At 50.0% G+C, this 27,036-nt stretch overlaps 2 protein-coding genes across 4 annotated transcripts in view; one reads left to right on the top strand and one right to left on the bottom strand.

Moving 5' to 3' along the window:
• DNAH10 (dynein axonemal heavy chain 10) overlaps positions 1-6,935 on the top strand; it is a 156,602-nt gene extending 149,667 nt beyond the window's left edge. For both annotated transcript variants that reach the window (XM_088828117.1, XM_055404325.2), the window contains 6 exons: positions 1,291-1,422; positions 1,597-1,808; positions 1,907-2,074; positions 3,515-3,695; positions 5,622-5,767; positions 6,459-6,935. In XM_088828117.1, the coding sequence (XP_088684243.1) occupies positions 1,291-1,422; positions 1,597-1,808; positions 1,907-2,074; positions 3,515-3,695; positions 5,622-5,767; positions 6,459-6,605 (986 nt within the window). In that variant the 3' untranslated portion in view covers positions 6,606-6,935. The remainder of the gene's footprint in view (positions 1-1,290; positions 1,423-1,596; positions 1,809-1,906; positions 2,075-3,514; positions 3,696-5,621; positions 5,768-6,458) is intronic.
• A 928-nt stretch (positions 6,936-7,863) lies between these two features.
• CCDC92 (coiled-coil domain containing 92) overlaps positions 7,864-27,036 on the bottom strand; it is a 37,759-nt gene continuing 18,586 nt past the window's right edge. For both annotated transcript variants that reach the window (XM_055404323.2, XM_055404324.2), the window contains exons 2-4: positions 11,853-11,999; positions 11,189-11,230; positions 7,864-9,295 (exon numbers count right to left, since the gene is read on the bottom strand). In XM_055404323.2, the coding sequence (XP_055260298.1) occupies positions 8,520-9,295; positions 11,189-11,230; positions 11,853-11,982 (948 nt within the window). In that variant the 5' untranslated portion in view covers positions 11,983-11,999 and the 3' untranslated portion in view covers positions 7,864-8,519. The remainder of the gene's footprint in view (positions 9,296-11,188; positions 11,231-11,852; positions 12,000-27,036) is intronic.

Here is a 27,036-nt window from a genome sequence, read left to right as displayed (position 1 = left end):
GAAAGTATGCTAAATGTTTTATTTTAAGGGAGTCCGTACATTTCAGCTGTTCTGATTTCTGCAGTTGGCTTGATGGTTCTTCTAACCCCTCTGCTGTTGGGGTTCCTTGTCAGGTCAGGGTGTTTTCTTATGCTTTTTAGGGGGAGAGCAGCAGACTCTTCCTCAGACCTGATGGGCTTAGTTTAGACTTCCTGTCCTGGAATGATGGTACATATATCAGATTCTCCATTGAAGGGCAGAGTGGCCCCTGGGAAACTCACAGAGCCATTTTCTTTTCAATTTTTTAAAAATTTAATTTTATATTTGAAAGCAAAGCAGTTTACTGTACTTGTATACATACATATTTATATATATCCCCTGGATATACTGATAAGGGAAGGAGATCAAAGATATATATATGTGTGTGTTAGTCGCTCAGTACTGTCCGTTCTCTGCGACCCCATGGACTGTAGCCTGCCAGGCTCCTCTGTCCATGGAATTCTCCAGGCAAGAATACTTGAGGGGGTTGCCATTCCCTTTTCCAGGGGATCTTCCCGACTCAGGGATTGAACCTGGGTCTCCTGCACTGCGGGCAGATTCTTTACCATCTGAGCCACCAGGGAAGCTTAGAGTTTATATAAACTTTTGAAGAATACGTCTGAATAACCCAGTTTATTATAATTCATGTGTTTATTGTTAGAATATATCTAATGATCCTAAATGTTCTTTTTAATATAGTTTATATATTTTTATTTAAAAAAATTTATTCATTTATTTGGCTGCATCAGGTCTTAGTCACGGAATGTGGGATCTTCATTGTTTCATGAAAGATCTTTTGTTGGGGTGAACGGGCTCAGTAGTTAAGGCACATGGGCTTAGTTGCTTCACAGTATAGGGGATGTGAGTTCCCTGACCAGGGATTGAACCTGCATCCCCTGCATTAGAAGGCAGATTCTTAACCACTGGATCACCAGGGAAGTCCCCTCACTGGGCCATTTTCATAAAAGCTGTGCATAGAGGGAGTTCCCTGGTGGTCCAGTGGCAAGGACTCTGGGCTTTCACTCTGTGGGCCTGGGTGTGATCCTTGATTGGAGAATTAGGATCCTGCAAGGCATGGCAAAAAAAAAAAGATGCACCTAGAGCTGGCTTGGGTCTGGTAGTGTTGAATTCTTATTTTAAAAGCATGTACCCCTTTAAGAAGTGGAAAGTAATATAATGTGTCTGGGGAGGTTAAGGCTGTGGGTCTTCAGAAATCGGGGGTGGGGGGGTCGGCACGGTGGTGTAACTGCTGTATACTCTCTCCATTTATAGAAGCCATTGAGGCCCTTCCACTGGCCAACACACCTGAAGTGTTTGGTCTTCACCCCAATGCTGAGATTGGATATTACACTCAGGCGGCTCGAGACATGTGGGCTCACCTGCTGGAGCTGCAGCCCCAAACGGGTAAAGTCCCCTGCAGACAACTGTACTCCTGGGGGACCAAGGGCGTTGGTCCAAAATGTGCTGCTTTGGTTTCTGGTAGTTTCCACATTGCTGGTACCTTTCATTGAAGGCGCTGGATGCCCTGGTCCCATGCTCAGGTGCCTTGCTCTCTCTAAAAACGTGTCCTGGTTTCAGGGGAATCCAGCGCTGGCATCAGCCGAGATGATTACATCGGCCAGGTGGCCAAGGACATAGAAAACAAGATGCCCCAAATCTTTGACTTGGACCTGGTCAGGAAGCACCTCGGGCAGGGCATCTCCCCCACCTCGGTGGTACTCCTGCAGGAGCTGGAGCGCTTCAACAAGCTTGTCATACGGATGACCAGGTCCCTGGCTGAACTTCAGAGGGTAAGCCCCGGTACTCAAGTACAGATTCCTGCCCAGGTGGAGTGGGAGTGCCTGGTCTTCCCCTAGCCTTGCCTGATTGCTCTTGATTCTGTCAACAGGCCTTGGCCGGAGAAGTTGGGATGAGCAGTGAATTAGATGACGTAGCCAGGTCTCTCTTTCTTGGGCAAATTCCTAACATCTGGAGAAAGCTTGCCCCTGACACCTTAAAGTCCCTCGGAAACTGGATGCTGTACTTTCTGCGGAGGTTCAACCAGTACACGACATGGGTGAGTGAAGGCAGTGGTCTGGGCTTTGCTGGTTCAAGGCTTGGCCGGGGCTCCCTCAAACCACTTCCCAACTTCTCCCATCCCTGGCAGTACCTCTGTCCGGAGCTGATTAGGTGCTCTGGAAATGGTCCCTGACTCTGCAAGCATATCTGTATTTTTTCCCCTTTTGTTTGTTTCTGTAAAGACTCTGAAGCATACTATGCACGACTTATTCATCTAAGAGTCTGTCTTGGCAATTGTTCCATCTAAGTGTTACACTGAGGTCTCTCGAGGCAGTTCCAGCTCACAGATATCCTGGATCCTTTCCCCAGTGGACATTTAAGTGGTTACCATTGGAGTTTTTTTTTTAAAGTCAACTTTTAAAATTTGGCTGCGCTGGGTCTTAGTTGCAGCATGTGGGATCTAGTTCCCTGACCAGTGATGGAACCTGGGCCCCTTGTGTTGGGAGCGTTGAGTCTTAGCCTCTGGGCCACCAGGGAAGTCCCAGTCTTTTTTTGTCTGTTTGTTTTTGGTTTTTCTAGTACAAACAACATTCTGTTGCACGTGCCTTTGGATACTCATATGAGTATATTCCATGTATACAATGGAAGGATTGGATCCGGGTGTGTGCGTTTCAGATTCTGACAGCTCTTGTCAGATAGTTTCCTAGAGAACTTGACACCACAGTGTACAAGAATGATCATTTCCTCGCCTCTCTGCCACATGGTGTGTTCTTAATATTTTGGACCTTTTTCTCCTTCATAGGTAAAAAATAATATCCAAGATTTTGTGTAGTCCTTTAATTATGGTGAGGCTGAATGTCTTTGACGTGTTTATAGACCTTGCGTGTTTGTGACTTGACTTTTTGTATTTGGATTTCATTCTTACCAAGTTTTCCACCTTTTAAAACTGATTTTTAAGAGCTCTTTGTACATCAAAGGGATTTACCTTTTTTCTCTGCTGGAGTTGCAGATACCCCCCAGCTTGCCTCAAGCTTGTTGATTCTGTGTATTTTTTTTCCATAGGAGAGTTTTACATTTTAATGTAGTCAAATAGACCAGTCTTCTCTTTCATGGCTTCTGAGTTCTGTATTCCCCACTCCATGATTCTGAAAACATTCGCTGGAGATCTCATTTGGTACTTTTGTGGTTTATTTATTTATTTATTCATTTTTGTTTTGTTTTTGGCTGTGCCATGGCATATAGGATACTAGTTCCCTGACCAGGGATTGAACCCTTGACCCCTGCAGTAAGAACACAGAGTCTCAGTGTGATTTATTGTTTATATTTAAGTCTTTGCTCCACCTGGAGTTTGGTCATCCAGCTTATTTCTCCCAATGGGCCAACAGCTATCCCAACATCATCTTTCTCCCTCTAAGGTGAACTGCCTCTTTTGTCAGCTGTGACCCTGGCATTTGATGGCAGCCCCAGGCTCCCACCACCTGACCTCCTGTCTTTCCAGGTCACTGAGAGCGAGCCCAGTGTGATGTGGCTCTCTGGGCTGCACATCCCAGAATCCTACCTCACGGCCCTGGTGCAGGCCACCTGCCGGAGGAACGGCTGGCCACTGGACCGCTCCACTCTGTTCACCCAAGTGACCAAGTTCCAGGACGCAGATGAAGTCAATGAGCGGGCAGGACAAGGTATGGCCAGCTCCCTGCAGACTCACAGTTTCTCCTGTAAGGTCTCCCTCCTGGAGCTGAAGGGGTGAGTACAGTGTGGGCCCGGATGGGCCAGGAAGTGTTTGAAAGTTAGACTGCTGCAAACACTGGCTGCATCTGTGTGCTGTCCGCGTGGGTCCTGGCATCTCTGAGGGTGTGTCTGGATGCTTCTTGTCCGGTTTTTCCTTTGAGATGCAGGCTGATGTCAGGGGAGAGCTGAGCCACACTCGCCCTGCTTGTCTATGGGAAATGGGCTCCTAGGGTTAGAAAGTGAGCTTTCAAAGAACTGGATCGCCAGAACCATGAGAACCCAGGGGCTTGGAAGCCAGGGAGTGGGATAGGCGAGGTGCGGACCATTTAATTGTGCTGTAACTTCAAGTCCCTTAGACACTGGCTATAGTCTGCACACTCCAGCGGGAAACTGCTATTTCTTGGGGGAGTCATGTCTTAGAACAGTGGCCTCCAACCTCTGGGGTCTGTTTCTGATGACCTGAGGCAGAGCTGATGTAGAAATAAAGCACACAAGACATGCAGTGCGCTTGAATCACCCTGAGAACCATCGCCCCAGACATCGCCCCTGACTCCCAGGCTGTGGAAAAGTTGTCTTCCACGAAGCTGGTCCCTAGCGCCGAAAAGGCTGGGGGCTGCTGTCTTAGAGGGCACTTGACTGCAAGCACGAAGGCCCTCTTGAGCTATTGATAGCTCGGGGAGCGGGGATTTACAGTGCACATTCAGGAATGCTCCAGCCCCATTGTAGAAGACCCAGAGAGGCCTCAGAGGGACTGGCGGTGTTGGGGCCACCACCCTCTCTGGGCCAAGAGGCCGTCCTCTTCTCTGCTCCTAGGCAAGTATGCACTGTTCTCCTCCCCTGAGACCACTTCCTCTGCGAGGCTTCAGCTCCCTGCTTTCCTGTCACCTCGGCTCTGAGGGGACTCAGAATTGCTGTGGTGCCAGCTGACTCTGGGGGCCCCAGCCCACTAAGTCCAGGGTACCAAATCACTGGAGAGAGATGCCCACCCCTCCTCCATGGCACGGTGGCCGTAGGGAGGGTCATGGGGTCTCCAGGGCATCGCATCTGGGTTGTTCTTCTATGAAGGGAAAGTGGGCCAGGTAGAAGTGGTGGCCATGTCTTTTGGGAACAGGTCATGTATGGATGTGAGAGTTGGACTGTGAAGAAAGCTGATCACCAAAGAATTGATGCTTTTGAACTGTGGTGCTGGAGAAGACTCTTGAGAGTCCCTTGGACTGCAAGGAGATCCAACCAGTCCATTCTAAAGGAGATCAGTCCTGGGTGTTCATTGGAAGGACTGATGCTAAAGCTGAAACTCCAATACTTTGGCCAGCTCATGCGACGAGTTGACTCACTGGAAAAGAGTCTGATGCTGGGAGGGATTGCGGGTGGGAGGAGACGGGGACGACAGAGAATGAGATGGCTGGATGGCATCACCGACTCAATGGACATGAGTTTGAGTGAACTCCGGGAGTTGGTGATGGACAGGGAGGCCTGGCGTGCTGTGATTCATGGGGTTGGTTGCAAGGAGTTGCACACGACTGAGCGACTGAACTGAACTGATGGGCTGTGTCTGGGGAAGGAGAATTGGTTAGTTACCTTTTTGTTTATTGATATGCACATCCCCTAAGAGCCATACAGCAGGATTATACGTGCCCCTGCCTCAGTCCAGGGTTTCCCATGTGGCTCAGTGGTAAAGAATCTGCCTGCCAATGCAGGAGATGCGAGTTTGATCCCTGGGTTGGGAAGATCCCCTGGAGGAGGAATTAGCAACCCACTCCAGTATTCTTGCCTGGGAAATCCCATGGACAGAGGAGCCTGTGGGGTTGCAAAAGAGTCAGACACAACTGAGGGACTAAACAACTGCCTGAGCCTGGCTCTCTTCCTTGTGCCTCTAGGATGCTTTGTCTCAGGACTGTATCTAGAAGGCGCTGACTGGGACATAGAAAAAGGATGTCTTATCAAGAGCAAACCCAAGGTGCTGGTGGTTGATCTGCCCATCCTGAAGATCATCCCCATTGAAGCCCATCGCCTCAAACTGCAGGTGAAATGCTTCAGTTCCCGTTTCTCCTCTTCTGGTCTCCTCTGACTAGAGTTAGACACCAGGCAGTTTCCAACAGTCTTGCCTTTTAGCGCAGGGGCCCTTCACCTTTCAGGGCTGGGAGAAGCCCTTGAGCCCGTCCTCAGGAAATGCACTCGTGTGCATGCATGTGTGTAGAGCCTTCCTCAGGAGGGCACGGGTTCAAGGTCGGAGGCTGTGGTCCAGGCCTGCTTCAGGAGTGACTTCTCCCTTCTTGTGAAATTCTGTGGGCACTGCTTGGATCAGAATGGAGTTACATTAGGTGTGAACAGCAGGTACCTCCTGCCCTGCCGCCTACCCACTTTTCATGGGTGTTTGCAGAGCCTGGGCGTGCCTCATGGGCTTGGTGGGGAGCCCTCTGCATCCTTAGCTCTTCGATGAGCGTTCGCCCTCCCACTTACCCTCTGGGACTAGCGCTCCCTTCTGCAGGCTCAGCTGGTCAAGAATTCTGCAATATGGGATACCTGGGTTTGACCCCTGGGTTGGGACAATCCCCTGGAGAAGGGAATGGCTACCCACTCCAGTATTCTGGCCTGGGAAAGTCTATGGACTGTATAGTCCACGTATAGTCTATGGGGTCGTAAAGAGTCGGACACAACCGAGCAGCTTTCAATTTCACTTTCAATTCTGCCCTAAAACTCTTTTTCCTGTGCAGAACACCTTCCGGACGCCTGTCTACACCACCTCCACCAGAAGGAATGCCATGGGGGTTGGCTTGGTCTTTGAAGCCGATCTCTTTACCACGAAGCACATTTCTCACTGGGTCCTGCAAGGGGTGTGCCTCACCCTGAATTCTGATTAACCCTCTGACTGAAGAAACAGCAATGGATTCTAAGTCTGTGGTCAGCGGTGGATATGCTGGGAGTTAGGGAAGACTAGATCGTCTGCTGTCACTTTTTGGGACCGCTGGAGGAAGGAGGGGGATTGACACTGCTTTTTCCTTTCTTTTGAAATCCATTTTCATCTTTTTCCATATAAGTTAACCTGAATGGTTTTTTCAAAAAAACTATTTTTTAAAGGATTCTGTGTATTCAAAAAGTAAAATAAAAAAGAGCCTTTTAAGATGTGTCAAATTCTCTTTCCCTTTTCAGACGGAAATCTCTTTCCCTTCTCAACAAAATTGGCTGGCATGTCAGTGGCACGAGTGAGAATTCTAATGTAAATTGTCAAAGGTGGGTTTTTTTTGGTTTTGTTTTTAGTATTTAGTCATTTATTTGGCTGTGCGAGGTCTTAGTTGCAGCATGTAGGATCTTTAGTTTCAGTATGTGGGATTTAGTTCCCTGACCAGGGATCGAACCCCAACCTCCTGCACTGGGAGCAGGGAGGTTTAGCCACTGAACCACCAGGAAAGTCCCCCAAAGGTGGTTTTCTGATAATCCAGGTGTTTCAGCAGCTGCCTCTTTGGGGCAAGCACTGTGTGCTAGGGTGTGGGGTAGAAGGCAGGGGCTGCCCCATGGAGTCAGCAGGGGCCCCTTCCCTGGGTTGATGATGCCAAGGAGGAGCAGAGGCACACAGAATCACCCAGAGCCTCTCCCTTCCACAACTCTCCAGCCCAGTTCTTGCGGTGCAGACCTGCCAGCATGTGGGTGAAGACAGTGGGTCTGATGTTTAAGCCCTGCCTGAGCTCCTGCCCCCAATTGCCTGGGTTTGAGAGGGTGCAGACTCAGAAATTTCCAGGACCAGCGGCTCCTGGGCGTCTTTCCTTCTGTGCACCTGGAGCCCTGGCCAGGCCAGTCGGGGGATGAGAAGCAGCTTAACTCTGTATGGGAGGGATAGGTCTGAGCTGAGCGCTAGCAGGACACAAGGGCAGGGCCGGAAAAGCGACTTTTGCCAGAAACGCAGAACATTCTAGGGACTAGCTCTGGGTAGTCTGCGCTAACCGGGGCTCCTCTTTCCAGAAGTGAACCCCACCCCGGGACCTACCCTGGGTGAGCCCACTGCCTGGGCAGCAGTTACGGGTGGGGGTGGGGTGCGTTATTTCTCCCCCTCCCACTGTCTCTCCCCTCTAGGCCCACCCTGGGGTGGTTTAATAAAAGACACAAAACAGAAAGAAGGCAGGTTTAGAAAATAAAGTTTGTTGGGATCTTGAACATTTTGGATAAAACTAACAACAAAAAATATGAACACACATTCAGGTCGTGGTGATATGAGGAGTAATGTCATCTTATTTAGTTCCTGTGACATAACATACATCTGCTCGGTTTATCTGGGCCGCCCCCGGGGTGGGTGTGTCAGGGGAGTCTCCAGGAGGGCGCAGGGCTTTTCCGGAAAGGCCGCCCCAGAAACCGGAGGCGTGAGGTCAAGGCCGATATGCCTTGCTCCGACTTTAGAATTAGGCGTGTGACTATCGGATAATTTCGTTAACGTCGAGCAGGAACGCGGCCTGTGGCCCGTGCTGTGCGCGCGCGCGTGTGCGGAGGTTCCGCGGAGCGGGGCTGGAAGCAAGCCAGTGGGCACGCAGGTGTTTGGCCTCAGCGATTAGTAAATACGGATTCTGCGGCAGGGGCAAGATCCTGTTTCGGTGTCAAGTCAGAGGGCCAGAAGAGGAGCAGGAGGAGAATAATCTGTTGACAGTGTGAAAAAAATTTGGCATGCATAGGAATTTAAAAAAAAAGACAAAGCAAAAGAGGAGGTGCGGATGAAGTGTTTTCCTAGTGGTGATCACAGTGCCTCGACAGCGGGGTGGAGGGTCGCCGGGGGGGGTGGGGTGGGGCGCTCACACAGTTCTGTCCGTCCCTGAGTGCTTCCTGACCACCTTGCCTCCGTTCACCTGGTCCACTGCCAGCGTCTCCACCTCGGGCGGGGCCTGCGCGGGGGCCACGTGGTGGATGCGGTGCGCCACGCCCACGTGCGCCTTGTGCGGCTTCTCGCGCGCCGGGCTGGGCTGCTCACCGGCGCTGCGGTCCGAGGCGATGGGGGGGATGACGAGGGGCCGCTCCTTGATCAGGTGGACCTCGGCCGACTCCCTGGCCAGCAGGAATGGGGTGGGGTCCGGCATGGCGTCCACCGGCTCCCGCAGCAGCAGTTTCCGGCTCTCGGCCCCGAATCTGTAGACCTCCTCGAACTCCGGGTGCAGCGGGGCCGAGAGGCTCTTCTTCATGCGGCGCCGGGGCGTCTCGGGCAGCCTGTCCTTGGGCGGCGCCGGCTTGTAGCTGGCCAGCGCGGGGCTGCCGGCCGGGCTGCCGTCTGCGGTGCCGCCCGAACTCAGGAGCTTCCTCTTAGTGGCGTGCAGCTGCGAGGTCAGGTAGGCGATGGTGCCGGCGCGCTGCTCCAGCTCGCTGGTCAGCACGCCCAGCTTGTGGCTCTTGACCTTCAGCTCCTCCAGGTACTTGCGCTCGCGCTCCTTGATGGTGTTCTCAAGCACGGTGATCATCGCGTTCTTCTGCTCCAGCTCCTTCAGCAACTCCGTGTTCTCGTCCTCTTTCAGTTTCAGCTGCGCCTCCAGGTCTTCACATCTTTTCTTGAGTTCACTGCTTCTGGAAGCTCCGTCCCCTGGATGGATAAGCCGAGGGGGCAGAGTGAGAACCCAAGGGCAGGGCGGCTAGGTGCTGGGGGTGGGGGGGACGGGGGCAGCGAGACATTCCCTGCAAGGATCGGGGGTCTAGGCCGGCTTCGCCTCCCCATGGGGGAGAGGTACACCTGCCCAAGATGGGTGTGGTACCCACAGGCCACAAGGAAGTCGCGACCCCACCCCTCATGCCCCTTCAGTGTCCTCTCCTCCCAGGAAAGGGTAGGTGATCAGGAGGTCTTTGAGGCCCCATCCAGTGCATGAAAGTATGTCTCCAAATTTAAAAAAACACTTATGTTAAAATGGGCAGCTTCAGAGTATTGGTTGGTTGTGGTTTAATCACTGAGTCCTATCCAACTCTTTTTGCAACCCCGTGGACTGCAGTCAGCTCGGCTCCTCTGTCCATGGGATTTCTCAGGCAAGAATACTAGAGTGGGTTGCCATTAGGAGGAAATGGTCCCTCCAGGGGACTCTGCCGACCCAGGGATCCTACCCAAGTCTCCTGCATTGGCAGGAGGATTCTTTATTGCTGAGGCACCTGGTATGCCTTAAACCTTTCCAAAGGCATAGGATTACACTGTTAGCAGAGCCATCTGTCTGCTCCATTCAAAGCACATTTTGGAAACACAAATGTAGACGTTCTCCATGTCTAAGGCACAAAAGCTCTCAAGTTGCGGGGAAGACCCAATGCCAGGCTGCCACCTTTCCCCTGCCTTAGGTCCCCTCTCTGCATCTCTCGGAGCCTGAATTGTAATCCCTGGGGGAAGGCCTGTTTAGAAAAAGCCATCTTGAATCCATTGTGTTTTCCGCACTTTTAAAATCGTCATCCTGTTCTCTGGTGCAGCTATTTGGGACAGGGCATAGCAACCCTGGCTTCTGTCCCCTCTGCCCCAGCTGCCAGCAGGCTGGTAGCTTTGCGAGTCCCTGAGGATTCTGGCTTTGGGGGAACATTGCTGGGACGAGAGTCTAGAGAGAGGCGTTCAGGGCCATTCTGGAGGCCACATTACTAGGTAACCCTCGTTCAACCAGTCTATAGAGAGCACACATGCTGTGCAGGTCCTGTGCTAACTCGCTGGACACAGACAGAACCCTGCTCCATCTCTTCTTTCTGGTTTATATCACATCTTGTTCTTGGTTACAGAGGAATGCATACTCACTGTGAAAAACCAGAGAACCCAGAAAAGCAGAGAAGTGAAGTGAAAGTTGCTCAGTCATGCCCAACTCTTTGTGACCCCATGAACCTGCCAGGCTCTTCTGTACATGGAATTCTCCAGGCAAGGATACTGGAGTGGGTTGCCATTTCCTTTGCCAGGGGATCTTCCTGACCCAGGGATCAAACCCTGGTCTCCTGCACTGCAGGAAGATTCTTTACTGATTGAGCTACCAGGGAAGCCCACAGAGAATGGGCATTCTAAATGAAGTGTTGGTCGCTTCGGTTGTGTCTGATTCTTTGCAACCCCATGGACTGTTGCCCGCCAGGCTCCTCTGTCCATGGAATTCTCCAGACAAGAATACTGGTGTGGATAACCATTCCTTTCTCCAGGGGATCTTCCCAACCCAGGGATCGAACTTGGGTTTCCTGCATGGCAGGTGGATTCTTTATGGTCTGAGTCACTAGGGAAGCCCATTCCAAATACATGTGTCAATAAAGAAAAAAATAAGAGCAGGCACCCCTGCTGCCCCACTGACAGCCCCTCGTTGCACCCAGGGAGAACAGACTGCCCTCTCCCTCCTCGCGGAGAGCTCTGATCACACGCGCAACTCCTCACAGCAAATGTGTTTTCTTCTACATGTGTCATTAGTGAAAACAGGTGGCACCAACATCTGCCACAATAGGAAACAACAGAGGCATCAAATTTGGGGAAGGCAGTTCTTACCTGTTTGATCCGAACTCTTGACTGTCAGCTCATAGGTTAAATCTAAAAACGAGATCATATACGATCATTGCAAATGATTACTGTACATTCAAAACCTTCATCTGCTCTGAAAATGCAGAACTGATTCCCACCATCAGCCCGAGGGTCCTGCCCACACAGGGCAGGGATTGCCAGCATTAGAGGCAAAAGTGACAACAGAAACCATCAGTGGCCACTGTCCTTACTAGGGTTCAGAGGGGACCCTTCTTTCCCCTAATATGCACCCAAACATCCACAATTACCAAGCAGCTTGCTCTGTGTATTATACTTTGATCACTGGTTCCAAGATGCATTGTATTAATAAACTCTAACCATTGCTCTTGGATCCTTCCAAATCCTCAGTAAGCTGAGAACTGGCTTTCCAGCTTTATGCTTGGTGCATGTGGCCTCGGCAAAGAGGATGAGGTAAGGCATTCAGAGGGACTCCAGTGATGACAGGGTTACCCACCCAGAGGAGGGAAGTAAAACCCCCTTCTCACCCCCGTGGCGCAGCTCTGGAGGCAGCCAGTGTGAAACTGTCTTGATGACAGGTTCTTCTTTGCTCTGCAGCCCTGGCGGGCAGGCCTGAGACTGCACCCCCCCCGCCCCAGCCCCTGAAGGTTGCTGGGTGCCCCCACCCCCATACCTGTGCAATGTTGCTGCAGCCGCCTGATCTCCGCATGCAGCCCCTTGAGCGTGCTGGCGTGCTCCCGCTGAAGGAACAAGAGGTTCTTCTGTGCGCTGTGTAACTGGTTCTCCAGGTTTGTGGCTGCCATGCTGACATGCAGGTGACCTGCAGGGGACACAGGGTCTGGTGGCAGGAGGGTCGCGGGGTGACAGGCAGGAAAAGGCCACTGCCTGCCGCCTGTCCCCACCTCCCCCTCCTGTGGCTTTGTCGGGTGGAGGGCAGTGTGAGGCCCGGCTCCGGATGCACAAGGTTCCCTGATTCCAAACCCTGGCCTCGCCACAGGCTACCCGACTGCGACCGACCGAGGCCAGACTCACTCCTGAGAGACGTCCTTGAGCAGGTGAAGCACCGGCTGCCTCCTCCCAGGAAAGCCAGGTGCCAAGGAAGTGATGTCTAGAGCTGCCAGGCCAGGAGTAGGAGGGAGATGAAGGGGCATTGCAGAGGGAAGCCCACCAGTACTTCACAGACTTGAGAGCCACCCCCCAACCAGACCCTTCTCTTTTCTTCTGATTTCCTGAGAACAATCCCATGGGGCCACGAGGAGGAGTCTGGAGTCCAGACTCAGACCCTGCCCTACTCCCCGCCCCTCAGCTTCCAGCCTCCATCATCAGCCGTTCACTCAGGGCTCAGACTCTTGGTCTGACTGTAACTTGAGAAATGTGGTGAAGTCAGCTGGCCTTTCTGGAAAGGCTACCAGAGTAATTCAAGACACCTTTGCACAGCACTGGAAAATGCTAAGGATGAAATGTGGATTATCTGTCTATAAATTATTCCTGTGAATACAGAGCCTCATGGTGCTTTTTTCCTAGTCTGCTGGGCCAGCCAGCACCCCCAAGAGGAAACACCACCTCTCAGGGGGCTTCCGGTGACTGGGTGTGTGGTAGGGCAGCAGCGTGGCTTGAGGGTCCGTTCTAGAGGTGACAGCGCAATGGGTGACACCAAGCTCAGTCTGTTATCTCTTAAGTCCCGTGGCGAAATTTACACCCCAACTCTGGAGCTAAGAATGGGGTGTATTTAGAACCCCAGGACATGCGTTTTTATTCACAAGAGAAAGCTCCTTCAAAGGAAAGTGAAGATGTGCAGGGAAGGATGGAGGATGCTCACCGGCACATCCTAGAAAAGACATGCCTATGGGCTTCCCTGGTGGCTCAGAGGTTAAAGTGTCTGCCTGCAATGCGGGAGACCTGGGTTCGATCCCTGGGTCGGGAAGATCCCCTGGAGAAGGAAATGGCAACCCATTCCAGTATTCTTGCCTGGAGAATCCCATGGACGGAGGAGCCTGGTGGGCTACAGCCCACAGGGTCGCAAAGAGTTGGACACGACTGAGCAACTTCACTCACGTCACTCATCAGGGGAGAAGCTGGCGAGAGAAAGCCTTGACTGAGGCGCTTCCCTGGTGGCCCAATGGCAAAGAACCCGCCTGCCAACACAGGAGACTCGGGTTCAAACTCTGGGTCGGGAAGATCCCCTGGATCCTCCAGCATTCTTGCCCGGAGAATCCCACAGACAGAGGAGCCTGGCGGGCTGCAGTCCACGGGGTCGCAGAGTCAGACGCGACTAAGCACACAGGCAGACACACAAGAGGAAACGGAACACGCAGCTTTGGGTGGGAGTGTTCACTGCGCCTTATTACAGGAAGCGATCTGGCAAAGTGTTGCCTGGAGCCTTAGAATTTATCTTCCCTCTGACTTAGCAATTCCATTTCTAGGAATCCACCAGAGGGAAATAATAACCTCCGTGTGAGGAAGATGGAGCTGTAAGGACAGTCATTGCACTGCAGTTTACAGTCAGAACTGAGTTGGGAAACAAACTCAAAATCCAGCAAGAAGGAACGGATTGAATAAGAGTCATCTCTATGGAAGGAGGATCGGATCTCCCCAGAGGCCTGGAACTCTACCTAAGGTCTGGCTGCAGGCCACGCCACAGTCAAGTTTCCATCCACCAGAGCTGCCCGTGGAGGAGCTGAGAGCAGCCTGCCTGTGGGAGCAAGGAAGGTTTCTGCCGCCTCCGGAATTGTGTCCCTGCTGCAGCCACAAGCTTCTTGTACGCGACTGCCGGGCCCGACACTAGTTCTAACTGGAGCCCCATGGTGCCTGAGAGCCTGACGGCGTGGTCAGGATGTGGCCTTGGGAGGAGGACGCTGACCTAACAAGGCGCCAGCTCCGAGCAAGGCAAGTCCAGGGTGTGAGCCATGAAGGGCTGCAGCGTGTCCCAAAGCTGAACGGCCTTGACGTCAAACGGACGCAAACGCAGGGCCACTCCTGGAGCTTTCGGTCAGGATGCCCAGGTTTACTTCTGCTCGGCATACCTGAGTCTGTCGCTCTGGCATCAGTTCCATCATCTCACTGGGAACATCCGCTCCCAGGATCTACGGTGGGCTTTGCATGCGGCAATTCTAGGGGAGACGCGTTGTTCTCCTCTTTAAAAGGACAGACCTGGGACTTGCCTGCTGGTCCACTGGTTAAGATACTGAGCTTCCAATGGAAGAGGCGCAGGTTTGATCCCTAGTTGGGGAACTAAGAGCCCACATGCAGCGCAGCCAGAAATAATTTAAAAGGACAGACCAAATCTGTGCTAATGTGGCTAATGGAAAAAGCAGAGCCTGTGTTTTAAGGGTTTGCCATTGATGAAAAAGAACCATTTACATTCCATCCAGAACTTAGTGGGTCCAGGTGGGTAAAGAACAGACCGGGCGTCCAAAGCCCCCTCGCTGTCCATCTTCTCTGCCACCTGGAGCAGCCACCGCTGTGTCTTGGTGACCCTACTTCGAAAACAGTTCTCGAATCCACTGGCTTTTCTCCGTCTTATGCCTAAACCACATCACCCTCGCCTGGATCGCTATAGAACCCTCCCTCTGTCCCCTCTCACCACTTCGATTCCGTCCCCACAGAGGAGCAGAGTGATGTTAACAGAACCTTCCACAGCTCTGAGTTGGGTGGGTCCATGAAGCCCCGGGACCAGCCCTATGGTCTCCGCACCCAGCGGCTCAGTGAGCCTCCAGGGCCTTGGCCTCTGCACCCTGGGGGCTTGTCTTGGGTTCCTCTGCCCAGAAGGCTCCTCTCGTGGCCCCCCTGAGTCCAACACTCATCGTGAGCTGAGGTGTGCATGTCTTTACTTCTTGGTTCAAGTTCACTTCTGCCCTGGTCCCAAGGCCTGGGCGAGGTCACGCCTTCTGCCCTTCACCGCCAGCCCACAGCTAGCCAACTACCTCCTGCCTCCATGCACAGACTGCAGGTTGGGTCACCGCTGGATCCCAAGCCCTTGCTCGGAGCGTAGCACCCAAGAGGCCAGCTGTCAGCACTTGCTAAAACAGCGGGCCCCAGCGCCAGGCTGTCGAGCGTAGGTGTGGCACCAGGGGAGCTCGAGGCCTTTGGGGCTGAAGAGCCTTTGTTTCCACGAGCTTCTGACTTAATTTACAGGCATGCCTTGCGCAAAGAAAGCACGATATACTAAAATGACAAAACGGTTTTGTCCAGTGCTGATGGTACAAATGAGGTGCCCAGAAATAAACATGTGCTTCTATGACGTACCGTCAGGAGCAGGGAGGGGAATGGAAATGTGGCCTCCACAGGCACTCCTTTTCCACATCACAGCGTGGGGTTCAGTTTTACTTGTGGGGATGTCACCGGTGGTCCAGTGGTTAAGAATCTGCTTTCCAATGCAGGGGACTCGGGTTAATCCCGGGCTTCCCTGGTAGCTCAAGTGATAAAGGATCTGCCTGCAATGTAGAAGACCCGGGTTTGATCCCTGGGCCAGGAAGATCCTCTGGAGGCAGGCATGGCTACCCACTCCAGTATTCTTGCCTGAAGAATCTCAAGGACAGAGGAGCCTGCCGGGCTACAGTCCATGGGGTAGCAAAAGAGTCAGACACGACTGAAGCGACTGAGCATGCACGCACGGGTTCAATCCCTGGTTGGGGAACTAAGAATCCCACATGCCACGGGGCAACTAAACCCGTGCCACAACCAGAGCAGCCCCTGAGCCACAATGAAGATCTGTGTGCCACAACTAAGACCCGAGGCAGTCAAATAAATATTAAAACATGTTTCACTCGTAACAAATTTAATGATTTAAATAACTATTTGCATTCCAGCTGCCTTCATGAGTCAGTGACTTGAACTGTACTAAATCTGTTATTCATTAATTCATCACCATAACTACAGAAGTAAGTGTACCCTCGAAGGTTCCCATTCGCACGGGCAGGCGGTCTGGAGAAGAAGGAACACAAGACAAACAGGGGAGCGTGAGTATATGATGGGCAAAGCCGGCTCTGTTTGGAGCTCTGACAGTTGGAGGACAAGGGTTTTTCAGCCCTGTGATACTCCGTCTGGATGCAGGTGTCTCTTCTTCCACAATCTACACTGACTTAAAAGGCCCAGAAGAGGAGATACCATCTGGGCAGGGCATCCTCTGGTTGTTAGATGTCCATGAGAGAGACAGGTTCACTTAGGTCCAAGGAGACAAGTCTCATCTCCAAATGGGATCCAAATTACTGTCAATACATTATTTTCTCATCAGCACAAAGAGGTAAACAGTAGCACTGACTTCTGGAGAATAGAGAGTTGCTGCTGCTTTAGAGAAGGTGATGGTTTGGGACTGGCCTGGTGGTCCAGTGGCTAAGACTCCGTGTTCTCAGTGCAGAGGGTCTGGGTTCCATCCCTGGTCAGGGAACTAGATCCACATGCTGCAACTAAGACTTCACATGGCGCAACTAAGACCTGGCACAGCCAAGTAAATAATATAAAATAAATATTTAAAAAGAGAGAAGGTGATGGTTTAATGTCAGCGGAAACAGTGTCAGACTTTATTTTTGGGGGGCTCCAAAAATCACTGCGGATGCTGATTGCAGCCATGAAATTAAAAGACGCTTACTCCATGGAAGGAAAGTTATGACCAACCTAGATAGCATATTAAAAAGCAGAGACATTACTTTGCCAACAAGGTCCGTCTAGTCAAGGCTATGGTTTTTCCAGTGGTCATGTATGGATGTGAGAGTTGGACTGTGAAGAAAGCTGATCGCCGAAGAGTTGATGCTTTTGAACTGTGGTGTTGGAGAAGACTCTTGAGAGTCCCTTGGACTGCAAGGAGATCCAACCAGTCCATTCTAAAGGAGATCAATCCTGGGTGTTCACTGGAAGGACTGATGTCAAAGCTGAAACACCAATACTTTGGCCACCTCATGCAGTGAGTTGACTCACTGGAAAAGAGTCTGATGCTGGGAGGGATTGAGGGTGGGAGGAGACAGGGACAACAGAGAATGAGATGGCTGGATGGCATCACCGACTCGATGGACATGAGTTTGAGTGAACTCCAGGAGTTGGTGATGGACAGGGAGGCCTGGCGTGCTGTGATTCACGGGGTTGCAAAGAGTCGGACATGACTGAGCGAATGAACTGAACTGGCTACTGATGACATGGAATCACCGCAACGACTTACTCCTTCCAAGAAGTTGACATGAATGAAGCTACATAAGAATCCTGTTTAGATCAAGGAGGTGCAGCTGAGAGATGCAGACAGTCCGGAGGAAGGGATGGAATAGGTCCTGGGAGGCTCTCTGAGGCGCTATGGGATTCAGATACATGAAGGAACATTCGTGACCCCTCCCTGAAAGGGTCGGTGCGATGGATGAAGGGAAAACGTAGGCCTCTGCTGCAGATGAATAATGCATCCGGCTTGAGCAAAGGCACTCAGGCCCCCTCAGCTGTGTCAGCCAGTAATGGAGGGTGACATCCATAAAGCGTGGTTGGCAAAACACTGCACTTCTCAGGTCAAAAGGGCACATACTACACGTTGTGGGCTCTTTGTACAGCAGCTTTTTGTCTCGAGGCAATCCCGTTTCTTCTCTCAGTGTTATCAGGAGCCGTCGGCAATTTTACAGTTATTTGCTTGGTCACAGGCAGCGTGGCCTGGACACGGGCCCTCTTCTCCCCTGGGAGATGCAGTCCTCGCTGGGGAGAGCTAGGTTCCGGCCTGGGCAGCAGTCAGAGGGCAAGCCCGCCCTCCGCCCACATCTTCCCCCTTGGGCATCTCAACCTGTGGAACCGGTTACCTTAATTGTGTTTGGAGGTTAGGCCACATCCATGTTTTTTTCCCCTTTGGCAAATTCACTAGGAATTACATTTCTGTGAATTTACTGTTTGCTCTACATGTTCAGAAACTTAACGCTAGAAAAGGGCCGAGTTCTATAAAGGTGGGCACCTGGCCGCAACGGCTTCCCAGAGTGGGGAGGGACACTAACATCATCTCCTGGTGACGACACGCTGTCCATGACGGTTCTGAGAGACGTGAGGACCCCGACCTTGCTGGGTCTGCTCTGTCTCAGCCTGAGGCTCATGTCAGTAGCTCATGTCCATGTCCAGTTCTCAACCTCACTCAAAACTAATGTCCCTTCCTCCCTTTCAGGGCTTTACTGTATAAATGATGACATTAGGATCTTATTTATGGAACTGTCTCTGCTCACACAAGCACAGAGTGCTTTCCCATCACTTATGTCACTTCACAAACACCCCACTGCAGAAAAACAGGAACCTCCTACCTACCCACAAGCAAAAGGGTAGTTCAAGAAATGACACATCCGAGCCTTGCTCCTCGCCCTCGGGTCCTGTGCATGGGTCTCAATTTCATTCGGGGATTCAGATGCTTTCCACAAAGCACGTGTCTTGTAGTGCTCTGTGGCCGAGGGGGAAAGGAGCACCGTCCATCGCAGGAGCATCTTGGCCCGGAAGGGATGCAGTGCCCACCGCCTCCCCCCACCCCTGGCAGACCATCAGGATGAGCCTGGAGCACCACTGCTCACGCAGGCAGGATTCACCACTGCCTGCTCTCAGGTGAGACAGTCAACGACCAAGAAGGCTCTGCTGTCCATCCAACACAGCAGAAAGAACTCACCAACAAGTTCTGCTTTCTTATTGGCCACACCGCTTGATCCCTACCAGGGATTGAACCCCGTGCCCCCTGCATTGGTAGTAAGGGGTCTTGACCACTGCACCACCAGGTAAGTCCTGGGAAAGTTCTGAGTCTTGCTCTTAATACCAGCCAGGGTTTCCAGGAAATGGGCGAGGACGTTCTCGGCCTAGCCAGCCTTTCTTTGTAAAGCAGCCAGGCAGCGCAGGAAGAGACGACGAGGTACTGTCACGTGATGCGTGTGTCCTGATCCTTGGCCGGTGCCCAGTCCAGGAGCTGGGGCCACACTCCCAGTCTCCCTGTCCAAGGCCAGGCTCACAGGAGCCCTCTGGGGGCCGAGTCAGCATGGAGCCTGTTCCGGGGCTAAAAGCAGTGCCTCAGCTCAGCCACCAGCAGCCAGAAATGGTCCCGGGACTCCAGTGGCAGAGGCACTCGAGCCAGATTCATCTTTTCCCCTTTTAAACAGGTACCTTGCTTTTGCTTTGACGGCTCTCCTAGGCACGCTCAGATCTTGCCTACATTCTCCTCTCGAGGCATAGCCCTGATCATGTCATGTCCCTCTGACAGTCTTGGGGTCCAACTCCACGTTCCCAGAGGCCCTGCCAGCCAGCTGCCTCCCCTCAGCCTCCCCCGGCACGCCTACACTGCTGCCCTCTCCGCCTTGGTGTCTGACCCGCTCCCCACCCCAGCACGGGGCCTCTGCACACCGGTCCTGCAATCTACACTGCTCCTGGCAAACCACCGCCCACCCCTCTGCGCCCACTCTTCCTCCATGTCTGCACCCCTTCCTGCATTACGTACGAGCTTCGGATACTTTTCTACAGCTTCCCGAGGGTGCTGAGTGGGGAATCTCAACAAGAATCACAGGGCATTAATAAAAAAGCACTGCCACGGTGCTGATTCAAACATGACCTCATCCCGTAATTTCTTCACATGCCAGAAGCAATATTTTAAAGTATCCCTGGACCACACTTCTTAGACTGAAAGAAATGGAGTATCTTTGTTAGGGGAGGGTCTCACCATTTAAAAATGGGACATTTCTTTGTTCCTGGGTGATCGAAAGTAGACCTATCTTTTTTGCTCGACACAAAGCTTGTGGAAATAGGGTAATAATTTTAGAATCTGAAAAAAAAATAGCACACCCAGTACTCACGTGGTGCTGTGAATTAGTTATAACAAGCTATTTTAGATTCTAGTCATGAATAAGTTATAACCCGTTCACATCTGGTTCTCAGGCCATGAACCATCAGAAAGACGGCAGTCCAGCTGCCTCTGCAGGTGCTCGGCAGGGCCTGGGACCCAGCAGGAGCTGCCTGACTCTGTCCAGACCCTCGGTGTCCAAGCCTTTTGTGCATAAGGACCTCTGCGGCTTTTCTTGTGGGAACTCTCTGTGCGACTCTGGTGTCCTTTAGCTGAAGCACCATCATGGTGAATATGAAGGCTGGCCAGAGGACAAAGGTGGCGAGTTCCGTGATGAAGTGTAAGAGGAGAGATGGTTTCCAGCCTTGAGGTGGTGCCCTAAGTAGATTCATGCACTCGGGAAAGGCTGAGGGTGGAAAAGACCTTCAAAACCAACTATTCTGTATTTCCACACCTCTGTATTTCAAGGTCAAGAACCTGCAGCCCAACGAAGATTTGCTTAGCACAGTGGGATTAACAAAAAGGGCAGAAAGGCAAAAGTCTTGAGGTGCTTGAGTGTTTAGGGGTTAAATCTAACCCTATCTTGTCACCGAAACCATCATAATATCTAACTTAAGGAGCCAATCCCAGTGCTGGAATTTTGCTGGTAGTCCAGTGGCTAAGAGTCCAAGCTCCCAATGCAGGGGTCTCGGGTTCAATCCCTCGTCAGGGAACTAGATCCCACATGCCACAACTAAAGATCTGGCATGCCTCGATGAAGACTGAAGATCCCATGCGCTGCAATGAAGACATGGCAAAGCCAAATAAACAAATAGATAAAAAGGGTTAAGTGCTCAATGCAGTCACTTATGGTGTCTGGCACGTAGTAAGCCCTCCGTAAAAGTTAGCTATATTATTTTATGTAAATGTTGGTCAATATATAAATACTGTTTACTTGGTCTCACACTAGGGTATAATGTTTCCTGAACATCATCTAAGTTTGAAAATGGGCTAGCAAAGGATTCGAGTTCCTTCCAAAGAGGAAAACATAAAAGCAGGCAGGGCATTTTCTGATGGCCTTTTCCATTTTCATTGGAGAGAAGCCATTCAGGGAAGTGAACAGAGACAGGCAGGCAGAGCCAGGCACCCTAAGGGACAGTAGAACCTACTTTGAATCAGTCTATAGGACTCTACAAGAAGCTACAAGAAGGTCGAAGGCTAATTAGGCCATCAGCTCTCAATCCAGGATACCTGCTTGTAGGAAGGGAAACTTACCATCTCTGAGAAGTGAATCCTGACGTTATTCTACATTCACAACCATCCTGGATAAAGACACTGTTGTGAGTTGCATGACCCTGTCATTTCTATTTGCACATATTATTTAAGAAATTCAACTGATAAGTTATCTGAGAGTCCTCAAGAGTTGGGACACCAAGAAAAAGGATGGCATTTCAAGGAGACGAAAGCATTCAGCAGCCACTCCAAAAATATTCTGATAAAAGGAACGAACACCATTAAAAAGTGCAAGCAAAAAGGACACTGAAAATAAAAGGTGCAACTGTTTTTAAAAGTGACAAAAAATCTTGTTCATTAATCGTTCTTAAGGAATTGGGATATTTTTAAAAACTAATATAACAGGTGGGTCGAGAGCTTAGCACACCAATCAGAACCTTGGGTTCTGATTCAGACTCAGCCACGTTCTAACTGTAGCCTCTGTCTGTCCCTACTGTGTCTTCCCGTGACACAGGGAACAATAACAGTACTTACAAGACATAGTGACTGGGGGATGTCTCAAATAAAGCACTTAACCTGTGTCTGGTCTACTGTGATAAAGTGGTACCTGAACTAAATTTTCACTTGTCCACATGAGTGGAAAGTGGGTGGAGATGTTTTGTGGGGTCTGTTTTCTGTCTAGGTGGATAGTGCATATCATCTTTTAATAGATGGTCTGTAAGCTTCCCAGGTGGCACAGTGATAAAGAATCCACCTGCCAATGCAGCAGACACAAGAGATGTGGGTTCGATCCCTGAGTCAGGGAGATCCTCTGCAGTAGGAAATGGCAACCTGCTCCAGTTTCTTCTTGCCTGGAAAATCCCATGGACAGGGGAACCTGGCTAGCTACAGTCCGTGGGGTTGCAAAGAGTCAGACGTGACTGGGCACACAAAGCTTCTTTAATGATGAAAATATATTATTTTATAGTCAGAGAAAAATATAAAGCAGTTTCTCTTAAAAAAACATAACCACTAACTATCCACTAGCAAAGTGGTATCATATGTTTTAATTATGCTGTTTCAGGGTAGTCTTGGGTTGCTTTACCAGAACGGAGAAAAATTGATGGGAAGGCAGTTTTTATAAAAGCAACAATTTAGTGTCCCTAAGACATGCAGAAAATGATTGTGACGAGCCCTTGAGTACCTCCCCACCCCCATGTGTTATACCTTCCTGTAATTCTCTGACATTATCCATCATAAAATAAAAGGCCCATCAATAGTTCTTTAGTCACTGACAGCCATTTCCTCCTTGAAAGAATGCACAGCCTAACATGAAAGCTGTAATAGATGTGATTAGAGGGATCCGCAATTAGGTGGGGAAATACGATACATGGTCGTCTGGGAAGTCTGCAGTCACTGGAGGCCTACACGATGGATTTATGAACCATGATTCTCTGCAGTCTGATTAGCTCATAGTTTAAGCGGGGGTGGGTTGGGCTTCTATGTAAAAAATCATATGTCAAGTGTCTGTACACTGGTAGGGACTTGGCCCTTCCGTGTGAAAATGTCTCAGGAAGAAAGCAGGTCTGTGTTTCAGGTTGTCTAAAAGGGCCTCCAAGTGGGCAGTGCAGGCCAGATAAATACAAGCACATGTACTCCCATGGTCTGAAGTCATACGGTACCTTCCGGGAGTGCCTGGGGCCTCCTGGAAAACTGGGTGACTTCATGGCTGCAATGCTCACCCCCTGTGGCAGACCCTACCCCAGAAGACAGGGGCACCAGCACCCCATCCCCCCCAACCCCGGCCAGGAGGGGCTGCCCGCAGGGCATCACGTCAGCACAAGGTTAGCTCAGTGCTTCTTGTTTCAGGGAAGGTGCTTCTAAGGAAGGAGGTGGCCAAGGCTGGTGGAGCTGTGATGGTGCCACTCGGCCCTTCCTGTCCTCCTCCTGCTCTTTCTGGGCAGCCTCCAGCTGACTTCCCCCGAGGATGACCCAAATAGCTTCATTTCAGAAGCTAGAGCAGAAGACATTTGCAACTAAATAGAGATGCCATTCGTGAGCTTCTGACAAGCTTGTGCTTGAGCCAACAATCTAGGGACATATAAAACCTAACGGCTTACCACACACCTAGTTCTACCTAGTGATATTTGCCTTTAAATGGAAAGGAAAATTAGCAGGTCATATCTGATGAATGGCTCCATTTCTACATCTGACTGTGATTACTGCAGATTTTAATTGTCTGTGGGTTGATAACTCTAAGCTATGGTGACCCAAATGCCAAACTGTCTTTTCACACTAATGAAATAGGAGATACTTCTTAAATGTTACTGCTTGATGATCACTATCCTAAACTGTATTTCTGAGGCTGAGATGTGTTCAAGTGAACACTTGCTTCAAAAAAACTCTCTGTGTGTGGTTTGCCAAACAGATGAACCACTTCAATGAACTTAGCTGATAGGGTTTTTCTTTTATCTATCCTGTGGGCCTGACTAATAAGAGTATAGGTTTTAAGGAAAGAAAGGCATCATTAATCAAAGCTCTATACACTTTAATTTAGCCATACTTTTCTTTTATTACTTACAATAAAGCAAACTAGTCAATTGTTTCAGTAGTGCTAATAGAACATATTTAGCCAAACTCTCACTGAGCACCTAAGAATATGACTGCTGCTGCTGCTAAGTCACTTCAGTCGTGTCCGACTCTGTGCGACCCCATAAATGGCAGCCCATCAGGATCCCCGTCCCTGGGATTCTCCAAGCCAAGATGACTACTGATATATAAAAGCACAAGCCTTTATCCTTGTGCATATCCTGAGATATGCAGATGATACCACTCCAATGGCAGAAAGCTCAGCAGTGGCCACAGGACTGGAAAAAGTCAGTTTTCATTCCAATCCCAAAGAAAGGCAATGCCAAAGAATGCTCAAAGTGAAAGTGAAAGTGAAGTCGCTCAGTCATGTCCGACCCTTAGCGACCCCATGGACTGCAGCCTATCAGGCTCCTTCATCCATGGGATTTTCTAGGCAAGAGTACTGGAGTGGCTTGCCATTGCCTTCTCCGAAGAATGCTCAAACTACCGTACAATTGCACTCATCTCACACGCTAGTAAAGTCATGCTCAAAATTCTCCAAGCCAGGCTTCAACAATATGTGAACCGTGAACTTCCAGATGTTCAGGCTGGTTTTAGAAAAGGCAGAGGAACCAGAGATCAAATTGCCAACATCCACTGGATCATGGAAAAAGCAAGAGAGTTCCAGAAAAACATCTATTTCTGCTTTACTGACTATGCCAAATCCTTTGACTGTGTGGATCACAATAAACTGTGGAAAACTTCAAGAGATGGGAATACCAGACCACCTGACTGGCCTCTTGAGAAACCCATATGCAGGTCAGGAAGCAACAGTTAGAACTGATCATGGAACAACAGACTGGTTCCAAATAGGAAAAGGAGTACGTCAAGGCTGTATATTGTCACCCTGCTTATTTAACTTGTATGCAGTGTACATCATGAGAAACACTGAGCTGGATGAAGCACAAGCTGGAATCAAGTTTGCCGGGAGAAATATCAATAACCTCAGATATGCAGATGACACCACCCTTATGGCAGACAGTGAAGAAGAACTAAAGAGCCTCTTGATGACAGTGAAAGAGAAGAGTGAAAAAGTTGGTTTAAAGCTCAACATTCAGAAAACTAAGATCACGGCATCTGGTCCCGTCACTTCCTGGCAAGTAGATGGGGAAACAGTGGAAACAGTGTCAGACTTTATTTTTTTTGGGCTCCAAAATCACTGCAGATGGTGAATGCAGCCATGAAATTAAAAGATGCTTGCTCCTTGGAAGGAAAGTTATGACCAACCTAGATAGCATATTAAAAAGCAGAGACGTTACTTTTCCAACAAAGGTCCGTCTACTCAAAGCTATGGTTTTTCCAGTGGTCATGTATGGATGTGAGAGTTGGACTATAAAGAAAGCTGAGAACCGAAGAATTGATGCTTTTGAACTGTGGTGTTGGAGATGACTCTTGAGAGTCCCTTGGACTGCAAGGAGATCCAACCAGTCCATCCTAAAGGAGATCAATCCTGGGTGTTCATTGGAAGGACAGATGCTGAAGCTGAAACTCCAATACTTTGGCCACCTGAAGCGAAGAGCTGACTCATTTGAAAAGACCCTGATGCTGGGAAAGACTGAAGGCAGGAGGAGAAGGGGAAACAGACGATGAGATGGTTGGATGGCATCACTGACTCAACAGGCATGAATTTGGGTAAACTCTGGAGTTGGTGATGGACAGGGAGGCCTGGCGTGCTGCAGTCCATGGGGTAACAAAGAGTCGGACACGACTAAGAGACTGAACTGAACTGATGAGGGTGAAAGAAGAGGATGAAAAAGCTGGCTTAAAATTCAACATTCAGCAAACTAAGGTCATAGCATCCAGTACCATCACTTCCTGGCAAATAGACGGTGAAAAAGTGGAAACAGTGACAGATTTTATTTGGACTCCAAAATCACTGTGGACAGTGACTGCAGCCATGAAATTAAAAGACGCTTGTTCCTTGGAAGAAAAGCTATGACCAACCTAGACAGCATATTAAAAAGCAGAGACATCACACTTTGCCAACAAAAGTCTGTCTAGTCAAAGCTATTTTTTTTTCCAGTAGTCATGTATGGATGTGAGAGTTGAACCCTAAAGAAGACAGAGCACTGAAGAATTGATGCTTTCGAAATGTGGTGCTGGAGAAGACTCTTGAGAGTCCCTCGGAAACTCTCAAAGAGATCAAACCAGTCAATCCTAAAGGGAATCAACCCTTAATATTCACTGGAAGGACTGTTGCTGAGGTTGAAGCTCTAATACTCTGGCCACCTGATGTGAAGTGCTGACTCACTGGCAAATACCGATGCTGGCAAAGACTGAGGGAAAGAGGAAAAGGGGATGACAGAGGATGAGATGGTTGGATGGACATGAGTTTGAGCAAACTCAGGGAGATGGTGAAGGACAGGGCAGCCCGCTGTGCTGCAGTCCATGGGATTGCACAGTGTCAGATACGACTGAGCAACTCAACAACAACGCTTGTGCTCTTCTAGAAAGCTCTGCCCAGCCCCAGTCCTGCCGTCCTGTGTTGTTGTTCAGTCATGTCCGACTCTCTGCAACCCTGTGGACTAGCACGCCAGGCTCCTCTGTCCTCTGCGTCGTACTGGACAGCATTATAATTGAGCTAGGCAATCATGCAAAAACAAGTCACCTCCCAGCTTGCCCTTCTACAAAATGGGCCTACATGGGTTATTGCCAACAGGTTTAAAGGACAGTAGCGATCTCTCAAATCATTAAAACAGTCCAACAATAGTTAAGTCAGTGACTAAAGGCACCAGGGCCAAGCATCCAGTTTCAGTAATCACATATCCTCTGGTGATCACTAATATAATATTTTTATGGGGCTTTTTTCCTTAAACACACTTTTTTGAGTTTTTTTTTTAATTATTTTTTATTGGAGTATAGTTGCTTTACAATGTTGTGTTAATTTCTACCACATGTGTGCAAAGTCACTTCAGACTCTTTTTGACTCTATATACCATGCCCACCAGGCTCCGCTATCCATGGGATTCTTGAGGTAAGAATACTGTGTTCCTCCTCCAAGGGAACTTCCTGAGCAAGGGGTCGAACCCGTGTCTCTTAAGCATCTCCTGCATTGGCAGGCAGGTTCTTTACCACTGGTGCCACCTGGGAAGCCCAGTTTCTACCGTACAGCAAAATAAATCAGCCACATATTTACATGTATCCTCTCCCTTTTAGATTTTCTTTGCATTCAGGTGAGTTCAAATAGTTTTAAAAGAAGATAAACTTATTCTTTTAAAAAAAGGCATTTACCTAGATCTTCATTTCCTAGAATCTTTTTGATTGGTGGTGCAGCATGTCC

The sequence above is a fragment of the Moschus berezovskii genome, chromosome 19, assembly GCF_049115385.1.
Source record: "Moschus berezovskii isolate FMDL1 chromosome 19, NW_MosBer_1.0, whole genome shotgun sequence".
In the NCBI taxonomy this organism is placed as follows: domain Eukaryota; kingdom Metazoa; phylum Chordata; class Mammalia; order Artiodactyla; family Moschidae; genus Moschus; species Moschus berezovskii.
This window is presented reverse-complemented; position numbering and strand designations above follow the sequence as displayed.